This window comes from Conger conger, chromosome 4 (genome assembly GCF_963514075.1).
Source record: "Conger conger chromosome 4, fConCon1.1, whole genome shotgun sequence".
Lineage (NCBI taxonomy): Eukaryota > Metazoa > Chordata > Actinopteri > Anguilliformes > Congridae > Conger > Conger conger.
The window spans coordinates 51,490,660-51,511,151 of NC_083763.1; the positions used below are offsets into that span (position 1 = coordinate 51,490,660).

The following is a 20,492-nucleotide window of genomic DNA, read 5'->3' on the forward strand; positions in this document are numbered from 1 at the left end:
ACCCAGTAAAGTGTTCACTGAATGTATAAAACAGAAGGAGTAAATGTCATCACAGGATCCAGATTGCGATTTGAATTACTTGTGGCAGTCTGGGTTGGAGGGGTCAGCACTATGAAAGGGCTCAAAGTATACTGGCAGTTTTCATTAAGCTCTTCTGTCTCTCTCTCGATCTCCCTCTATCTTTCTCTCTCCATCTCCGCAGATGGAGCTGACAGAGGTAGCAGGTATCTGTGAGGTGAAGGAGATGCAGGACCCTCTTGTTCTGGGTTTCTTCTCCAAGGCCAAGGGGCTCCATGTTTCCTACTCTCTCCCTGCGACTGACTGGTACTGTACACTCTACTGTAGTCCACAGTCACGGGCGGAAAATCCATGTTCAGAAACTGACTCCTACCCAGCATTTTCACTCCAATACCAAGGGTTTGGTAATTAGCCAGTAGGGGGAAATAATTAGTGAAATCAGCTGGCTGAGTTCATGGCTGGAAGAAACAGCTGGCAGGACTTTCACTTTCTGACCCCTGGACTGTCCATCTGTCGACAGCCCACCTCAGCTGCCAAGACACACCACATTAAATTCAGTTTAGGTTTACTGAAACATTTTGATTAAACCTACGTTAAAGCGTATTTTAACAGTACTACTGTTTTGCTTCCATTGTAGAGCATGTTAAAGGATTTATCTTGGTGAAAACTGTAAGCTTTTGTACCAGGGCAGGGGCAGCCTGTAGCCTAGAGACTAAGGTACATGACTGGGACCCAGAAGGTTGTTGGTTCAAGCCCCGGTTTAGCTGTGATAATATCCGCACAGCTTAAGCAAGGCCCTTAAGCAAGGCCCTTAACGCAGAATTGCTCAGGGGGGGATTGTCCCTTGCTTAGTCAAATCAACACTAAGTTGCTTTGGATAAAAGCTAAATCAGCTGAATAACGTATTATTATGCCTCTTTTAATTGCCTGTGTACCCACAGCCCTGCAACAGGCAGTCAAGACCCCTCAGACCTCGTGCTGGATTTTGGAAGCAATGTCCTTTTGATGAGAGCAGCTACCAAGCAGCTGACGATAACCAATCACACGGCCATCCCAGCGCCCTTCCACTTGCAGGCAGAATACTTCACGGGCCGCCCCCCTTCACCTCCCGAAGAAAGGGGTGCTGCTGACCCTCGACCCCGGTATGACCTTTCCCCTCTAAACTGTGGTAATAGATGCAATGCAGCATTGTCGTTATGAAACAATAAGCGTTATTACATTTAAAGCATTATTTGGATATCATATATTCATCTTGACAAATAGGCTCTGAAGAAAGTTTTTGAGTAAATTTGATTTGAGCACTGCCTCTTTAAAATGTAGTAAATAGAGGGCAGGTTTTCCTGAGACAAAAAGCCGTTGTCCACCATATACAAAAACATAATTGAATTTGAATCACAAGGCCTTTCCCTAATGAATGTTTGACAACACTCTGCCTCTTTGTGTGCTTCCAAGTTTGTTGTGCCCTCAAGTGGAAAAAGCAGAGTGGTGCAATTAATTTACACAATGCCCTTTTGAAAACATTTGTCTACAACAAATGTGCTGCCACAGTATGAATTGTAAATATGGAAATGTATAAATAATGTGATAATAATTTATGTCTCAGGACCTCATATTCGAGAAGACAGATACACCTTGTGTCAGCAAAGAAAACGGAGGGAAAAACCCAGCAAGGTAAGCCGGTCTTTCTTGCTTACGTACCATTCTATTGTAACGCTGTCAGATTTGAAACCCTTTGCTGCAGCAACAATGCCCTTTGACAGTACTGTTTTTGTGACAGACTTTGCAAACAGCCTGCTAGCCCACGGGAAGGGGGCAGCGTTCTTCATCCAGCCCGCCTCTGGAACTCTGGGAGCTTTCGAGACACACACGGTGGACATCACCGCTTTTACCAACATGTGGGGAGACTACACAGATCATCTAATTTGCAAAGTAGGGCCTTCTTCTCCACGTCGTCCTTTTAAAGGTGGCCGACCAACCACTAATCTCTTGCATTTGTTGTTCTTTATATTGACATGCTAAAACAAACCAGCGAAATTGCAAACAAGCCAAATAGATCTGCCAGTCTGTGCTAAATAAGTCAATCTCAGCACGTATTTCAGTTTAATATTTAGACTCAAAATCGTACTTCTATGACTTTCTTTGCTAAACAAGACAAAACTATTGGCAATGAGGTGAGACTGTTTGAGCCATTTCATGATTTGCCAAGAAAATAAGGAAATGTAATTTGTCAAGCAAACTTTGAACAAGCTAACATTTTCTGTTAGAGAAAAAAATAACATAATAAGTCTCATTAAAATAATTCAATTAAAAATGAAAGCAATTGTTAAGGCTGACTTTTTTGCAGTGAAGAGACTCATTTGTTAAGTACAGGTGTAGTGGTCCTACTATTTTCTTCTCTGGTGGTAGGTGGGGAATCTGGAACCAGTAGCTATTCTCATAAAGATGTCTGTGAGAGGCTGTCCTGTCTACTTCCAAATGATGGGACCACAGCTTGAGACACAGACCCGGGGACCAATCATACGGTGTGTTTGCTCGGGGGACTTTCTGATTTGTTGAAATAGAGCTGCCACAGACATCAATGACAGGCAGTCCATTAAATAAATGATGAGCTCATAACTGCCCATAATGCTTGTGGTTCCACAGATTTGGTATGCACGTTTCTGGTGGAGACACAGTCTCAAGATCACTTCGATTGAACAACTGCAGCCCGTACAGTAAGAGCCCTAATACAATACTGAGTGTACAGTCAGTTTCAGAATTATTGGCACCCTAGATAAAAATGACAAAAACATTTGCTTTTGATAAACAACACAGATAATAAACTACATGTTATGTTACATTGCATGTTATTTGGCTTATGCTTTTATCCAATGCAACTTACAGTTGATTAGACTAGACGGGAGACAATCCCTCCTGGAGCACTGTGGGGGTAAGAACCTTGCTCAAGGGCCCAACAACTGTGCAGATCTTATCGTGGCTTCACCGGGGATTGAACCACCCACCTTGCGGGTCCCAGTTTAAATCATATGTGTTAAAATATGTAAATAACACTTATTGTAAATAAAATCAAACAAAATTCCATTGAATCATTAATATAGCCCACTACTTTACACATTGGAAAATAAAGTTTATGTCAGTGTTCATATTATCGGTATCATTTTTTAGTTCTCAGTATTTGTGAAGGGTAGCAATAATTTTGGACCGGACTGTAAATACTGTATTGGGAAACCAATAGTAAAGATAGTATGATTAATCCATACTAGTATTTTTCGAGGATGCATTTCCCTTCTCAACTAAATACAATGGTCATTATTCTGCTTCATACTCCTTTAAAACTTTCATACTGGTGTCTTTTGTTGCCAGTGGACTTTAGTGAATCACTGTTTTATCAGTACATATGAATTTATATGCATTTGTCAACAAGAGTCCTCTATGAAGAGTAATGTGCACCATAATATTACTTTGAAGTCCAGAAAAGCTGCTGCTATATTAAGCTACCAACTTCCTCTAGATATCCGGATGGACTGGGAGACCTACAACCAGGAAATGGGAGACAAGAAGCTGGTGGACTTTGTGGTGTGCTACGGAGATGCCTTTCCCCTGAAAGACGTAGATGGGAACGAGGTCCTGGGAGGGAGGCGGGGCTCCAGTGAGAGTATCACGCCCACCTGGGGCTGGAGACACAGCCCCTACTTCTCTGAAATGAGCTCCTCCCTCAGTAGCGATAATGTGAGTGGGAGGAGCCAAGTCCTTAAAGGGGCAGTTCATCCAAAAAATGCAAGTTTCTGTCGAAGATACAGAGTTTGGCAAAACAATGCCACACCTCGCCCAAGCACTTCACCCAGAATGCTGGTGTGCTTGCACGGACAGTTAACTAGTTCTCAAGAATTTGTTCATGTCCGTGGATAACTACAGTTGGCTTTGTTGCTATATTTCAAAAGAGATATTCCTATTCAGTTTTTATAATGTCAATTGTCAGCACATTGATGAGCATGAAAGATGACTCCCTTAGAGATCCATTATATCATGGTTGAAACTATCAGCAAAACTCATCTGGATGGTTAGATAGTACTCTAAGTGAAAACATTTTTAGGTGAACTGCCCCTTTAACTCCAGCATGCTGAAAAACACTTTTGATACACTGACACATTTACTTTTTAATGTAAAGGCCCACGGCAATGAAGGCCATTGTGATGTTCTAGTCTACATGGTGAATCAATTATTTGATGGTAATACATGGCTTGTACTATCTTTAGAGTTGTGAGACCCTTCATATCCAGGCTGTGTAGTTGCATGCCTTTTCCACAGTGCCCAGGGGAGGAAGAGGAGCAGGAGTATGAAGAAGAGGAGGTGGAGCCAACCCCTGAAATTAAGAAGCTTATTTCTGTACACCTCCGAGCTCATGATGGAAATGCCTCTGACTACCCCTACTGCATCACCCCTCAACAGATAGTACGTGCTGTCTTTAAAAGAATGGGCAAATATTTCTTGGTGCATTGGTGCACGATGTAAAAATCTTTAATGCTGTTGATATTGTTTTCAGAAAATGTGTGAAAAGATGAACCAAGCTTTTGAAGCTATATATGCGTTTACTATCTTTTTCAATCTTACTTTGCTTTTTTCCTTACCAGTTGGTTCCAGCAGGGGGAAGCGCTACCGTACACGTGTCCTTTACTCCCCTGACACTGTCGGATCCCGTGAATGATCCGGTGTGTGCTGGCTTCGCCCTGGGCTTCATGAGTCTGGACAAGGTGAGTCACACACATACGTGTTCAAATGGCATTTGTTTTGGACACAAATAATTTTCTACATTTGACTTACATTAAATGACATTTACATTACATTACACTTTTATCCAAAGGGGTTTGAAGTTAATTAGACTAAGCAGGGGACAATCCCCCCTGGAGCAATGCGGGGATAAGGGCCTTGCTCAAGGGCCCAACAGCTGTGCAAATGTTATTGGGGCTACACTGGGGCTTGAACCAGCAACCTTCCAGGTTCCAGTCATGCGCCTTAGTCACTAGGCTACAGACCGTCCCAAAAGATGATAAACCCCACCCATGATCCCAAAAGTGTAAATCCCATCCATCTGGTCCTCCTGGCTTAAATTTGAACCCAGGTCTGGTCACACATTTGCTGTTTTCTTCTCCTAATGCTGTACTTCAGGGCTGCCCACCTGTTCCTGGCGATCTACTGCCCTGTTAGTTTTTACTCTAACCCTAAGAAAGCACACCTCATTCAACCCCTAGATACATATTTCAGCTGCAAATGAATAGAATCCAGTGTGCCAAGTTAGGGCTGAAATAAAAACCTACAGGACGTTAGATCTCCAGGAACAGAATGGGGCAGCCCTGCTGTACATCAAAACTATTTACAAATATTATACATTTCTTTACATTGTCTGTGACCATACATCCCCTGTGATGTGTCAGGTGGTCTCCAGTGTCCCTGGGAAGGTAGAGAGAGTGCAGGGCTTTGAGCTGGAGCCCTTGAGACTGGACCTCCAGGCCTCTGTGAAGCAAGCTCTGTGAGTGTCCCACAGAAACCAGCACCTTCCTAGTGCACCAGTCCAATGTTAATGAGGGCCTGGCTTCAGGTAGCAGTCTTACCGAGGCACCTTTGCTTGCAGGTTATCAGTACAAATGGAAGAGGAGGAGGAAGCACTTGAGTTCCATGCCATTGCTAGTGATTTAATACAGCACAAGTGGAGGGAGCCAAGCAAAGAGGTGAGTAGGGAGAATGGAACTATTAGCGCAAGTACTATTGACATTCTTCTGATTAATACAATGAAAAAAACCATGTGTTTTAGTCTTATAATGACACTTAAAATCTTAGAATATTAGTAGAATATTATAATTAGTGTTTATTTGAAGTTAATGTTTGCTTAACAAGTGTAATTTTATTACCCCATTGGAACATCTTGAATTCAAATTGAGTCACCTCATTTCACCCAGTCATACACTCACTCAAACAGCAACTGCGAATGGCTGCCATGCAAGGGACCAAACAGCTCGTCAGGAGCATTTTAGGGGGTAGGTGTCTTGCTCAGGGACACTTCGTCACACCCCAGGTGGGGGAGCGAACTGGCAACCCTCCAACTGCCAGACGACTGCTCTTACCACCTGAGCCAATGTCAGTACATATGCATGTATGTATTACATAACTGTAATGTACTGTAATATCGGGTTTATCGCTGTGGATTGTTGCTGTTCTCAGACAGTAACACGGTACCTCTGCTCGCAGGTGGTGAGAGAGTCCATACTGACGCGGAGCTTGCAGCTGAAGAACACTACTGAGATGCGGCTCAGCTTCAGGCTCCACACACAGCCCCCTTTCTCCGTCCTCCTGCCCCAGTACAGGGCCGACACGGGGAGCACCGACCGGCACGCCGAGGAGTGCCAGTCCCTCATCCTCCGGCCCCAGCACAACCTGCAGGTGCACCATCCATCACTATATACAACTACTACAGCTATCTGTTCAATCTCCTCTCACCCTACAGAGACATACAGTACACAACTTACATTCTTTTACATGTAATCCATTTCTACAGCCGGATATGTATGGACGCAATTCAGACGTGTGTTCAAGGCGGCGGCCAATCGCGGCAAACTAGTAACTATGTTACTGTTGAACGAATGAACACAGCATTTATTTCACCACCAACACCTTTTTAATACAAATGGTTTGGTCTAGGGCGGCACGGATGGTGCAGTGGGTAGCACTGCTGCCTCACAGCAAGGAGGTCCTGGGTTCGAATCCCCGTCGGCCGGGGCCTCTCTGTGCGGAGTTTGCATGTTCTCCCCGTGTCTGCGTGGGTTTCCCCCGGGTACTCCGGTTTCCTCCCACAGTCCAAAGACATGCAGGTTAGGCTGATTGGAGAGTCTAAATTGCCCGTAGGTATGAGTGTGTGAGTGAATGGTGTGTGTGCCCTGTGATAGACTGGCGACCTGTCCAGGGTGTATTCCTGCCTTTCGCCCAATGTATGCTGGGATAGGCTCCAGCCCCCCTGTGACCCTGTTCAGGATAAGCGGGTTCAGATAATGGATGGATGGATGGATGGATGGATGGTTTGGTCTAAAAATGCTAGCTAGCTGATTAGCTGCTAACCTACAATGTTTTTAAAGAGGTAAGAATAATATTACATTGATTAAAGTGCACTATAACAGCCAAATGTTTGTCAACTTTTGTTCTTTCGGCATCATCCCTGTCAGCATACATTTTTTGTTTGCCACGCACAACCTTTTCAAACTGTTCATTTTGAAAAGTTTCAATATGTTGGCGAACGTTAGCTTACATTACCTAACTCTCTCCATCTTGAGCACATGTCTGGTTACCCCTTTGAAGAGTACTGTATAGGTGTTTTGGAAAGTAGTTTTTTCTTTAAAATTTCTAAATATGCGTTCAAGAACTCAATTACTTTCAATTCCAGTAGTGGTTGTAACATCAGCATTAGAATATTCAGCTAATAGCATCTTAATTGCATATTTGTGATCTTCCACCTTAAATATTTAAGCACTTTTCTCAAGGGTACGACCGACGGCACTCACCTGGGAAGCCCAGTTCCCTACCCATCATGCTACATTGTCTCCCCTTTTGTCTTTCACTTCACTGGTTTAATCGTCCCGTTGTTCAGCCCACTTATCTCAGTATTCTGTTTGCATGGTCTCCCATTGCTGACTCTTGGCTTGTTTCTTCATTGGCAGGTGAAGGTGGGCTTCCACAACTCTCTGTCCCTGCTGACCTATCAGAGCCTGCCAGAGGAGCAGCTCCCGCCCAACGTTCAGCTCGTCCGCAGCGACAGTGGGGAGAGGAGACTCCAATTCAAGGAAAGCCTGGTCATAGAGTACAACAACAACAGCGTGCAGGTATGTGGCATATCAGTGAGGGAATGGCAATAGTAGCACTTAGCAATAGCAGGGGATTGATAGCTCTGCCAGTATAGTGGCGTCTCGGGTCAGCACAGTAATTATCTGCTTTAGACATTCATGGGTGGCATGGTGGCACAGTGGGTAGCACCATTGTCTCACAGCAAGAAGGTCCTGGGTTCGAGCCCTGCGCAGGCCTTTCTGTGAGTTTGCATATTCTCCCCTTGCTGTGTCTGTGCGGGTAAAATAACTCTGGGTTCTCCAGCTTCCCCCACAGTCCAAAGGCATGCCAGTTAGATTAATTGGAGAGTCCAAATTGCCCCTAGGTGTGCTCCTGCTGTTGCCCTTGACAACTAGGCACCGGCCTCAGAACTGGAGTTATTCCCTGAGTGCTGCCTGCTGCTCCTACGTAATTAGGATGGGTTAAGTGCAGAGGATGCATGTCAATGCCTTAGGAGGCTATGACAACTGAAATTTAATTAATTATTCAGTGTGTTGTGTTTGTCTGTTTTTATTATATGGCTGTTTTAGCCAGGGAGTTAGATCTCTCTCTCCATGCGGTGACAACAGTGTGCCTTCTTGTTGGAAGTCTGTTCATCAGTATAAGCAAGGATCCGTTTGAATTCAAATTTAGTGCAGTCAATATTTGGACAGTGGTACGATTTCTGTTCTTTTGGCTCTGTATTCCAGTATATTGGATTTGAAATGATAATTTCAAAAGCATGCCATCATTTAAAATGCAATAAATAATGAGGTTAAAATAAGTGTCACCTTTAATTTGAGGGTATTTGCATCCATATGTCTCCCATGTCTCTGCCCGTTTCGTTCTTTTTTCTCATAATGGCTTCCTTGACTGTCATGGGTGCAACTCTAGTCCTCATGTTGACAATCACCAATAAAAGAGTCCAAAGGCAATCAAAAGCCTAGAATCAAGACTATCTACTGAAAGCTTTCATATACCGGCACAAAGGAAGAGATTGAATACACCCGACTAATGAGAAACAGCTGAGAAGCCAACTGTCCAATTACTTATGGTCCCCTATGAAGGAGGGACTATGTATGAAAAGGGATGCAATTCCTACACGGATCACCCAACATGGATGTACAAACCCTCAAATGACTCTCAAGGGACAGTCTACACTTTAACCTCATATTCATTGTTTCATTGCAAATCCAATGTGCTGGAGTACAGAGCCAAAAGAACAGAAAATACCACTGTCCACTTAGGGACTGCACTGTAGGCTATATGCCACTTGTTAACCACCTGACCCTCCCTCTCTTTAACTATCCGTTCCCAAGATGGTACCCCTCTGTGCCCACCTCTCCATGCCCACCCTGTACCTGTCCGAGACCAACCTGGACTTTGGCACCTGCTATGTGGGACAGACTCGCGTAAAAGAGGTTTTCCTCTGCAACCAAGGAGGTTCCTGCAGCTACTGGACTGCAACTCTAGGTACGAGTCACACCTCCAGTATGATTACAGCACTATGGATGCTGTTATTCTGTAACGTCACAGCTACTGTGTGTTTTAGTCTAGTAATAGAGCTTAGAATCTTTTATTTTCTCTCAGGTAGAAAATATGAGCTTATTTTAAGTTACAGTTTGCTTGACAAGTGACCAGTTTCTTATACAATTTTAAGCAAATTTTCAATTTAAGACTGATATACTCGTTGAGATTGACTTTTTTGTGGTAATTCTTATAAAAGCTTGTGTGCTCAAGGATCCAGTGCACTGCTGTAATATTGCTTTTGAAATAATGGTGTCTAGACATATGCTGTTGTTTGTATAATTGTATATTGTATAATTGTACAATAATTAACAATGTTTATTCATAACAGATTCCTAATTGATTCCTAATTTTTTGCGTATACTCACCTGGGATACGTCTGTAATGAATAGAATATCTGGGATGAAATATCCATCAATTATTGTGAATTAAGAAACATCCATTTTGCTTTGTCTGGCGCATCTAATACATATCTTCCATGAAGTCTCTTGTTGCTAATTAGAGCCATATATTTTCCCTCTGCTATTTGCTTATCTGAGGCTTCTTTGTAGAAATACTGTGAGCTGTGCTGAAAATAGATGCATTCCCAGGGAGAATGTGATGGTATCATTTTAAATTAATGACCGTTGCAAAATTTTTGAGGGAGAAAAGTCTTTGAGGGATAGTGGGGAAGGTTTCCTTCAGAAGTACTATTTTCCAAATTAAATTAATTCACACACATTATTTATAATTTATAATTCAGGAAAATTATGTAAACTACAGATCTCCACCCTCAATTTTTCAAAACTCTTCTTCTGCCAGTGGAACTTCCAAATATTTATATTTAATGGGAAATGAGGCCTTTGGGAACTGAGGAGAAAATATAACTGGCAGCTGACATCACAAATGATTATACTGTACTGTAAGCTGATAGGTCCATACCAAGAGCCACTGCTAGATGTCTTTGTAATACCTCTCCCTTGAGCCCATACACTGCAGTTTCCCACCATTCCAGTTGTCCCTTAATGTACCTATTGAGACCAAATGGGGAATGATTATTTTATTTTAGCGCTGTCCCTTTTCCACCAGTGTAAACAGCTATAGGAACATGCTGACCTTTAAGCTCTAACCAGACACATTCCCACCCCCTCCTTTCAGAAGCGCATGAGCAGTCTGGTCAGTTCACAGTGACCCCGGTCTCGGGTATTCTGGAGCATTCCGTCGCCCCCTACAGGCAGCCCGTAGAGATCAGCTTCACAGCCAGGTACGAAACACTACTTTAAAAGCAAACGCGCAGCACCAGGGCCTGTAGAGACCACATCAGGGTTAAACAGGATTACCGAGTTAGCTGGATAACTTTGCTGAGTAAAACCCAAAATGGCTCTTCTTACTTTTGTCCATGTTCCAGATTTGGGAGGGTTCTGGGTTTTAAGTCAGTAATCCTGCTTTGTAAAGGCCCAGAACTTGGCTGAGGTCTTCCCAGGAATAAGTCAGATGGAGATTAACACAGAGACAAAATAACCTTCCTACACATTACAAAGTTCCTGCCACATTGTACAATGTAATTAAATAGGCCCACAATGCATGGGTAAAGACCTTTTGTGCGCATGCATGGTTTGATGATATATTGTTGATGTGCTGACAGCAGAGGATATTGCGCTCATTTTAAGGTTGGCTATAATATCTTTTTATGAGAATATCATAGGCTGCCATGTTTTCATCACCATCAAATGACAGAGGCAGTCAATTTATTGTCAGTTTTTTCGTTTATGATGCATGCAAGTATTGTATCCTTTCCATGTGGCAAACCTTGCTGGGACATATCAATACTCATAATTTAAAAGCAAGTAATTCCACACTTGTAATATCTACTGTTATCTTTAACATTGTGGTATATCGCACTGCGTCGTGTTGCCATTAACTCATTAACTGAACTGGGCTTTCCGCAGTGAACAAGGCGAGGCCAAAGCCACTGTCACAGTGCAAGGGATTCTGGGAGAATCACCAGTCTCACTGCAGATCCAGGGGAAGGGCTCCTTCGATGAGCGATTTACGTCACTGCTGGACGACGCCTAGACCTACTGCACCGTCCATAGCTAGCTACAGTATGTACCTGCATCATGAAGGTAGCCAAAGAGATTTGCTTAAGAACACTGAGAAACAAAGGATATTCCAAGGGCAGATTTACAGTAATATACTGTGTTGAAAACCATTATGTAACCTTTATTTACCTGTTGGGAACCATGTACTTAATTTATTTAGGCTCCTAATTGCCAATGAACAACTGTACAAAAATGTTTAGAAAATGTTTATTAAAAGAAAAAATACACAATTGCTTGGATTACCAAATTCATGCTTTGTGATTTTAAAGTCATCTTTATCTTCAATAAAATAGCGGTCTTATATTATGTATTTGCTATCAGAGTAATTCCACAAATCATACTAAAAATACCTGTCGGAATACATCGAAACATTGTTTCAGTCGGTGACTAGGTTCAACCGCCTAATTGTTAAATGTTATGCCATTCAGGCCTTATTTCTGCTCCTACCACATTAGTGATTCTAAGTGACCTGAAATTTGAAAATGCCTGTGCAACTGTATGAACTCAAAGACTGGAAGGCGTCATGAAATGGAGGCAAAAGAAAAGGAATTGTGAGAAAAATGGTTGAGAAGTGTGAAAAATTGCATTTAATTCATTTTAATCTTTATACAATTGCAGAACTCTAAGCAGATGGAAGGACAGATTCCACAAATTAGACATCTGCATTTGAATTTACAGGGAATCATCAATGTTCAATGAATGGTCCTGATAGACTAGCCATTCAATCAATATTGGAAGTGCAGTATCAGAAGATTCATCAGAAGAAGATCATTGGAAAATTGTCTAAAAAAAGACGGAAGTGCAATGGATGATCAGCTTATATGAAAACTGCAATGCATTATATCTAATTAGCAGCTGATATCTCGATACACATTGAGTTACAAATTGAAAAGAGCAGGAAAAACAGTGATCACCTCAATAGTCATTAGTCATATCATCATATCATATGTAATCTCCTGTCCTATCTCATACAACCTCAATTATGTGACATAGTCTTACATCAATATCCATCACCAGAATAAGATATCAATATGACCTTCAAATTGCAAATGGTGCATTTTTTTGCAATCATTAACATTAGCTCAAGAAATGTAACAGAAATAATAAGGCACATCTTTTATTACACATAATAAAGGAATTGTGCCCATGGTATTTCCACAACTGTATTACGTTAGTACAGCAGTCTGTTCTGCTTCAAGCCAACTGACAAATAGCCTTCAGTGTTATGGCCAAAGGCTTGGGTCGGCATCCATTTGTACACCAGTGCAGCACTACTTTCCAGGATATTCAAAAACCGCAGCAGCTCCCATCCCTGTTCCAATGCACATGGACACCACGCCATACGCCCTGCAAAACACACATTTTATCTCACTGAAGGAACACCAAAACCCATTAGAATTACATTAAGTACCATCAGCGCATTTTAATTTGAGTTGCCCTGCATAAGATGTCGGTTTTAACAAGAGTTTTAGTCTTGAGAATTACAGTAAAAAGAAACTCAATCTTGAAATAAGGATTTTAAGAATAAATATAACTTGGTAAGATTGACTTATTATTTAGTTTTTGCAGCGTCCAGCTTTTATGGCATCCTATAGCTACGATGTCGTCTTAACAAGTTTGCTTGACAAGGGAAACTCTCACCTCATTGGTAGTTTTTTTCTCATTTAGCAAAAAAGTAATAGAAATACGATTTTAAGTCTAAATATAAGGCTAAGATACTGAAATAAGTTTTTTTTGCAATGTAATTTATATACAGTACATTCTTTCCAGGTCAGAATCCACCCATTATATGCCTAGCTATTATATGTTATTAAGAGCTGCTTGTGTGTGGGTTTAAAAATGTTCATTATTATTTATTTCATTAACTTTGTTAAGCAACCTTAGCCTCTGCTCAGGCTCTATATAAATACAATATATTATTATTATTATTATTATTAAAGTGGCCTTACCTCTTGCCCCTGCGCTGGAGCTCGTTGAGCAGGGTGACCACCTGTCGCGCCCCAGTGCAACCCAGCGGGTGGCCCAGGGCGATGGCTCCTCCGTTGGGATTGACTTTTTCCAAGGGTATGCCCAGTTTCTCCACGCAGTACACAGCCTGCCATAAATTCAAGCGCACAGACCGATCGGACTGTCTGAATGTCTGAATGACAAACAATCCTGTTACTGCTGCTATAAATCCACTTCTTCAAATTACAAGATCCAGACGCAGAGAAACAGAGAGACTGACCTGACTAGCAAAGGCCTCGTTGATTTCAAAGACATCAATATCAGCAACAGTCAGACCTAAAAGAGGAAAGATTTATTTCTTGACGCTAACCACATTCGTAGAAGGTCAATACTAAAAGTTTATTTATTTTTTTCAGGTGTTCATCGGTGAAAGGGCATTGAATGTTGGTGGCAAACATAGGTACCATAACTCCTAACCTATAGTTATCCAAGTTAGAGAGGAACTGCCAGTCAGGCCTTCAAGTTTCTGTTAGGCTATAAATGAGTAGGTAACCTGGCAGCAAACCTATATAGGATTTATTTAAAAGAAAGGAAAACTTTCTCTAAAGCAGTGGTCCTCACTCCTGGTCCTGGAGAGCCACATGGTGTGTTCTTACCTACCACTTAATTGATCAATTAAAGTAGTTCATTACACAATTAACTGACCTCAACTGGTATCTTGGGTCTGAACTGGTTGCTGATATGAAGGCAAAAACAAAAACCAATACAGGAATGAGGACCACTGCTCTAAAGTAAAATATTCAAGTCCCATGGTTCCTAGCTACAGAAAACCAGTTGTTGAGTTCTTACTATAGGTGCATATGAGCCAGGTGTGGGCACCCACCTGCCTTCTCCAGGGCTGCGGGGATGGCGTAGGCCGGTCCGATGCCCATCACGTCTGGAGGCACACCGACCACCGCGCTCCCCCTCAGGACCCCCAAAACAGGCAGACCCAGGGCCTCCACCGCAGACCTCCGGCCCACCAGCACGGCTGCCGCCCCGTCGCTCACCTGGCTGGCGTTGCCTGCAGGGACACACAGTGACTGTCACAGATAATCCTTCTGCGGAATACTGCTTCAGAAGCTTCCAGAAACACAAGAACTCAACAATGGAGGTCCAGGGAAACAGTTACTTTAAATGGAACTATCATATGCAGTGCAACACTCTCTTGTGAACAAACTGAAGTTTACAGAGAAAGAAACGCGCGCACGCACACAAACATGCCTCCACACGTGCACTCACACACAAACACACACAAGCACACAAATACAAACACACACTCACATGCACACACAGGCACAAATGCACACGGACGTGCACACACATGCACTCACACACACACACACACGCGCACTCACACACTCACATGCACATACCCACATTCACATGCACGCACACACACACACACGCACACACACACACACACACACACACACACACACACACACACACACACACACACACACACACACACACACACACACACACACACACACACACACACACACACACACACACACACACACACACACACACACACACACCTGCAGTGGTGCTCCCATCAGGTTTGAAGGCCGGTCTGAGTTTGCTCAGGCCCTCTAGTGTGGTGCCAGCCCGGATTCCTTCGTCCTTGGTGACCGTGACCGTGCGCTCTGTTCCATCCTCGCCCACAAACTTGGTGGTGACCGGAGTAATCTCCTGACCAAACAGGCCCAGCTTCTGTGCCCTGTTTGCTCTGTAACACAGGACAGGCACTGAAGTCCCTCTCCTGGCATTACTCACATTCATTACTTTGTTACATTTGATTGCGATGTGGGGGAAACCTTGAACTAAAGCATGTTATTAGCACAAAACATCAGTGTGCCAAGTCGTAGGAAAAAAGGAAAAGGAGGCCAAAAGATATCATTAATCAAAATATGGTCACTGTCAGTGCAAATAATCAGAAATGTGTTGCAAATAAAAGAATGCATTTTAATCTGAGAAAAAAAGGGTTAAAGTATTGCATTTTACAAAAATAGGAAAGCCACATGAAGTAGTTCTCGAATAAACACATTTTCAGTGCAACAGTTTGCCTGCTTTGCACTCTTAAGTCAAACTGTGAGAACCAGGTCCTCCGCCGCCTGTTTGCTGCATTCAAAGGTAGAAATCGTACTTCTGCTGCGAGCTCAGAGCAAAGGCATCCTGCTTCTCCCGTGAGATTCCGAATCTCTCCGCCACGTTCTCTGAGGTGATTCTGAAACACGCGGGGGACAGGAAGTGATGCGTAAAGCGTACAGCTCGCTAACTGTGGCTGCCACCACTGCACATTTCACAGAATATAAACCATAAATTGATAGCCATTGCTGTCAGGCTTGTTGTGTCAAACAAAAGCATGCTCAAGGACAACAAGTATCATAGCGAGGAACAAGTCTGCCAGTTGAAGGACAAATGACCAACAGGCAAGTTCTGTTTCTGAAAGAAAAATAAACTGCCTTGACATTAACTGTGAGGCCACAGTGCACAGAATTCAATTTCTCTATAAAATGATGGTACAGGTACAACAAGTAGGGTGTTGGTCCTGTTGCCTGTAGCTGACCGCTGTTTGGCTGGAGCAATGCCATGCAATTCTCAGACAAGAAAATCTATTAACTGTCATTAAGTTGATGGAAGTGGAAAACACTGTCAGGCATCATTCCAGAACGTTCCATAAATGCTTAACTGGGTTCAGATCTGGTGACAGAGAGGGCCATGACATATGTATGGATAAGGTCAGTGACATGTTCCTTACACCACTGAGTGACTAACATGCTCTGTGGACAAAGGAACTGTCATCTTGAAGGACATCCCCCTCAGGATATAAAAATAAATAAAATGCTTTAAAAATGATTGTTTCAGAACTATTAAGCAACAATTGCCATAAAACATACCATAAGGGTATAAATGCAGGCAATCAATGTTAGGAAATGGTACACATTACATAAACACCAGAACGGGTTTGATAAGTGCTGTTATTTATTTGCTCACAACCTGTATATTTAAGAGATGAAACTATAAGAGTTCAGATTGAACTAAAAAGTATTTTCTACTCAAGGAATCCAAAGAATTGTATTTATACTGCAGCCAAAATTCAAGAATAACTCATTAAAACATGTACAACTGTCAGCGCAAGTGATGCCTTACCCCATGGGAATGATACAGTCCCGGGCCTTCTCAAAGTCCATCAACCTGGAGCCGATATCCCCAGGGTTCCCTGCTGAGCGCAGACTCATGCTCTCCACCCTAAAACACACAGAACAGAGAGCATGGTGGAAGCAAAGACACAGCGTGGTTAACACAGCCAACTGTGAGCATATTCCTCCACTACGTAAGAATATGGGCACTTAAGTTGAAATGTCTCACTTTGACAAATATCTTCTAAGCTAAATCTTTGCTATCATACACGTTTGGCCTAAGTATCAGCGTATACGCATACACACAACTGACAAAACACTTAAATTGCTGATGTTCCAGCGCCATAGCATTTACATTACGGTACAATATGTGCAGAAAATACAAGTACTCACCCACATGCAAGACCCAGGTCATAAGATCCATTTCTGATGCTGCCTGAAATGGAAAGTCACTTTGAGGCAGGAAGCATGTCTTTATAGTGAAATATTTATTATACAAAGTTCCTTTGAAGGATGTAAGGCTACTGCCAGACAGACTTATTATTCCAAGTTCTTTTGTGTTGTCAGAAATAAGAAATCAGGCTAGTATAATAAATCCATAGAAAGAGGTCCTAAATTTAAGTCATTACCCCAAGAAATATGAATAAATATAGCTGTAAAACACCATATACGTGCAAAAAAATAATACAAAATTATAATATTTCAAATAAATCAGGCCTTCTCTTACAAATGTAATAAATCTCAAGTACTTATACATGGTCCATTTCCATGCCAGTGAAACAAAAGCGGTCATTGTATCATCAATCAATTTGTAGTATGTGGCCCTCACCTGCAATGTTGAAAAGAGCCTGCAGCCCAGAGGAGCACTGTCTGTTCACTGTGTAGACAGGTACTGAGTCTGGGAACCCGCTGCCGAGGAAAAATGCCCATTACAGCACTGTCCTGTGCCATACATTCAGCACATAGTATAAGGAGACAACTGCAGGGCCCATTTTGTGAGAAACTGAATCAATAACCTAAGAAACTGAGTCACTCACTGGACAAAACTGAGGCACTCACCTGACAAAACTGAGGCACTCACCTGACAAAACTGAGGCACTCACCTGACAAAACTGAGCCATTCACCTGAGAAACTGAGCCACTCACCTGAGAAACTGAGCCACTCGGGCCAGCAGAGCTCCTGCCCCAGGCTGCAGAACATTACCTGCAGATGGCAGAGCGGAGAGAAGTCAGGAACACCGTTTAACACATTGGGGCAAAGAAGGTGAAATTGATTATTTAAAGCAATGTGTGTGGCATTTTGACATATTTCATTTGCAGCCTGACTTTGCAGGTTGTCTAAATATGCTGTATGTACTTGCACCAGGATACATGATTGATATTTAAAAACTGAATGGCAAAACTGAGTGCATCCACCTACTCTCTGGTCGACGGCACAGTGACATAGAGGTTAGCACTGTTGCCTCACTAGAAGTAGGTTTGAATCCCAACCGGCTATATCCCCACTGCATGGAGTTTGCATTTTCTCCCAGTGTTCACATGGGTTTACTCCCAAAGACATGCATGTCAGGTTATGTGTGCTCCTGCTGTTGCCCTTGACCAAGGCACTGGCAACAGAACTGGAGTGGTCCCTGGGCGCTGCACTGTGGCTGCCCACTGCTCTTAAGTAACTAGTAACGATTGAATTACCCTACAGGATTCAATACAGTATATCTTACTGACCAACACAGACATCCCCCAGTTTGTCTGGTGGCAGGCCCACATCTTTCAGCACGGCCGACATCACAGCACTTAGCAACTCGTCAGGGGTGGTGTCCTACAGGAAAACCATTGTAAGGTCTCATTCTGGAAATACATAGTCCCCATTTATGCTCCCAAAGGTCACAGTTTCTTCAGGATCCCCACCACTTCATAATTGTCAAGATACAGAATTAAAGAGGGAATGGTAAGAATGCTATCAATTTCTCTTCAGAGTTTGTGTAAAACCCTCTTAAAATCGTCCAGTGCTCCTCGGAATTTAGGCGAAGGGCCCTTTAAAGTACTCAAATGGCCAGGATTAGTCCTTCAAATATGCATCATGACGACATTTGGAACTTGGACTTAGAACAAACGGAAACAATGGCAGTAACCGATCTAATGGGCATTTATTTTCCGCTGGTAGCTACCCTGCTGGAAAAAAAAAACAGCTCAAGCTAAGATTTGAAACAGCTGGTACCTGGTATTTCAAGCTGGTCATCGCTGGATTTTACACCAGGGTAGTCATTTAATAATAACCTATATTATAGATAGATATTTTTTTTTTTCAGTGTAACTTATTTTAAAGTTAACTCACCTTAAATGCCCCTCTTTTAGCTTTGCCGATTGCAGTTCTAATACCGTGGACCACAACAATGTCATCTCCACTCGTCTGTGAGAACGCGCTGCATTCAGAACTTCTCAAAGACGTACTGTTGTGTAAACTGTATGTTTTCGCCGGTGACAGGTGTCCAAAAACTATCTTTAATCTGTTCATTGTCAAATAGTACACTTAGCAGGACTTGGACGGCTTGAAAGATAAAACCGGAAAGCTAAAATACGATTTGAAGGTCTCACGTTAAACCAAAGAATACGCAGCTGCCACTTTTATCACGTTCGTCGCATATTTTGTTACATTCTCCTGGTTTTATCGAATGAACTTTGACACAAAACAACGGAGACAGAAGCGGTTGTGAAACCCCGGAACTGACTGTTCTAAGCCCGATTGTGATTGGTCTGCTTTCGTGTCAATTATTTAAAGGCTGGCTTCGGGACGTTTATGCACAATAGACGCTATAATCAATATCTTGTGCAAATATGGCCTCTTGACATTCAAAACGATACAATTAATTAATAAATACAATGCATGATTATATCACTATATATGTCACAAAAATAGATGATCAGACAACTTTGTCAACTTCCTGCTTAGAAAATACAAGGGCCCCAGTGTGTTATAACTTAACCCATTCCAACAACAGAATAATGATAATGTGGTAAATCACAAAGGTGCCATCAACTTGTTCTGTTAATGTTTTAGCTTCGTCAGCTGGACAATGGATAGTCATCTTCTTCAGCCTCTTTAGTTTTAGTTTTCCCAGCTAAATCATGCTGTACTGCAAAACTGCAAAAAGCTAAACGTTTGTTTAGTTTCAATTACTTAGTTTCAACATTTTGTTTAAATTTAATTATTACTTCTATTTTTTGTATAAACTGCACTTCTGTGTCAATTTTGGTTTGTGTTTCCTGGGTGTGAAAGTATATAATTATTGTATAGTTTGCTTTTCAGATTCGAATTTGGGGCATTGGGTGTAGCATTGCACCAAAATCAAGTTGATCTGAGGGCAAAACGGAATAGTTCTCTGTTCTCTCTCCCACAGATACTGTCGTTTGTAGGACAGACATCTGAGTTTGCACCTCGGTGCAATGTCACCTATCCACAGAAAGTCATATTGATGTCATATTCTTTATCTTTCTGGGTGAATCTGGACTGCACTGAGCACACACTACCACAGTACCCTATAAGGATTAGGAACAACCACAGCGGTCTGGTGAGATACAATATCATAGACAGGAATATTAAGCTTCAATCTTTGTCAATCATGTTAACCAGGCATAACATGTAAAAAGAAAAAAACATGTATGTGTGCATATTCTGCTTCTTCTTTTTTTGCAACGTGACTTTGTAAGGTCAGTAAAAAAAACAGAAATGTTGTCCTTGAGGGCATGCCTGTCCCATTCTGAGCTTATTAAGTCCGAGTCTTATTAATGTGTGTTTAGTTTAAATTACTCTTATTCATCCTCTCCAAGGTTCTTTGGCCCCTGAGCAATGCCCTTAATCCTACATTGCTCCAGGGGATTGTCTAATTGT

General features: G+C 42.3%; 2 protein-coding genes across 2 annotated transcripts in view; one reads left to right on the top strand and one right to left on the bottom strand.

Moving 5' to 3' along the window:
• dlec1 (DLEC1 cilia and flagella associated protein) overlaps positions 1-11,710 on the top strand; it is a 26,779-nt gene extending 15,069 nt beyond the window's left edge. Inside the window, exons 23-38 of the mRNA XM_061238991.1 lie at positions 203-324; positions 960-1,160; positions 1,622-1,689; positions 1,796-1,947; positions 2,425-2,540; positions 2,662-2,732; positions 3,530-3,747; positions 4,327-4,470; positions 4,650-4,769; positions 5,451-5,545; positions 5,648-5,744; positions 6,262-6,453; positions 7,722-7,883; positions 9,183-9,336; positions 10,528-10,633; positions 11,319-11,710. Of these exons, the coding sequence (XP_061094975.1) occupies positions 203-324; positions 960-1,160; positions 1,622-1,689; positions 1,796-1,947; positions 2,425-2,540; positions 2,662-2,732; positions 3,530-3,747; positions 4,327-4,470; positions 4,650-4,769; positions 5,451-5,545; positions 5,648-5,744; positions 6,262-6,453; positions 7,722-7,883; positions 9,183-9,336; positions 10,528-10,633; positions 11,319-11,445 (2,145 nt within the window). The 3' untranslated portion in view covers positions 11,446-11,710. The remainder of the gene's footprint in view (positions 1-202; positions 325-959; positions 1,161-1,621; positions 1,690-1,795; positions 1,948-2,424; positions 2,541-2,661; positions 2,733-3,529; positions 3,748-4,326; positions 4,471-4,649; positions 4,770-5,450; positions 5,546-5,647; positions 5,745-6,261; positions 6,454-7,721; positions 7,884-9,182; positions 9,337-10,527; positions 10,634-11,318) is intronic.
• On the bottom strand, positions 11,665-19,331 carry acaa1 (acetyl-CoA acyltransferase 1). The gene is made up of 12 exons (XM_061240233.1): positions 18,939-19,331; positions 18,329-18,422; positions 17,753-17,810; positions 17,436-17,515; positions 17,000-17,042; positions 16,617-16,715; positions 15,610-15,690; positions 15,002-15,192; positions 14,302-14,481; positions 13,699-13,754; positions 13,421-13,566; positions 11,665-12,818 (listed from the first exon to the last, which is right to left on the bottom strand). The coding sequence occupies exons 1-12, from the start codon at positions 19,116-19,118 to the stop codon at positions 12,743-12,745; spliced, it is 1,284 nt and encodes a 427-aa protein (XP_061096217.1). The 5' UTR covers positions 19,119-19,331; the 3' UTR covers positions 11,665-12,742.
• Between the last annotated feature and the right edge of the window lie 1,161 nt (positions 19,332-20,492).

Excerpts from the sequence above, each read along its gene's own strand:
- acaa1 (XM_061240233.1), bottom strand. The coding sequence starts at position 19,118 with ATGAACAGATTAAAGATAGTTTTTGGACACCTGTCACCGGCGAAAACA. Across the intron at positions 16,716-16,999 it reads GACCTGGGTCTTGCATGTGG|GGTGGAGAGCATGAGTCTGC; the intron begins GTGAGTACTTGT and ends TGTGTGTTTTAG. Across the intron at positions 12,819-13,420 it reads CTCCAGCGCAGGGGCAAGAG|GGCGTATGGCGTGGTGTCCA; the intron begins GTAAGGCCACTT and ends TGTGTTTTGCAG.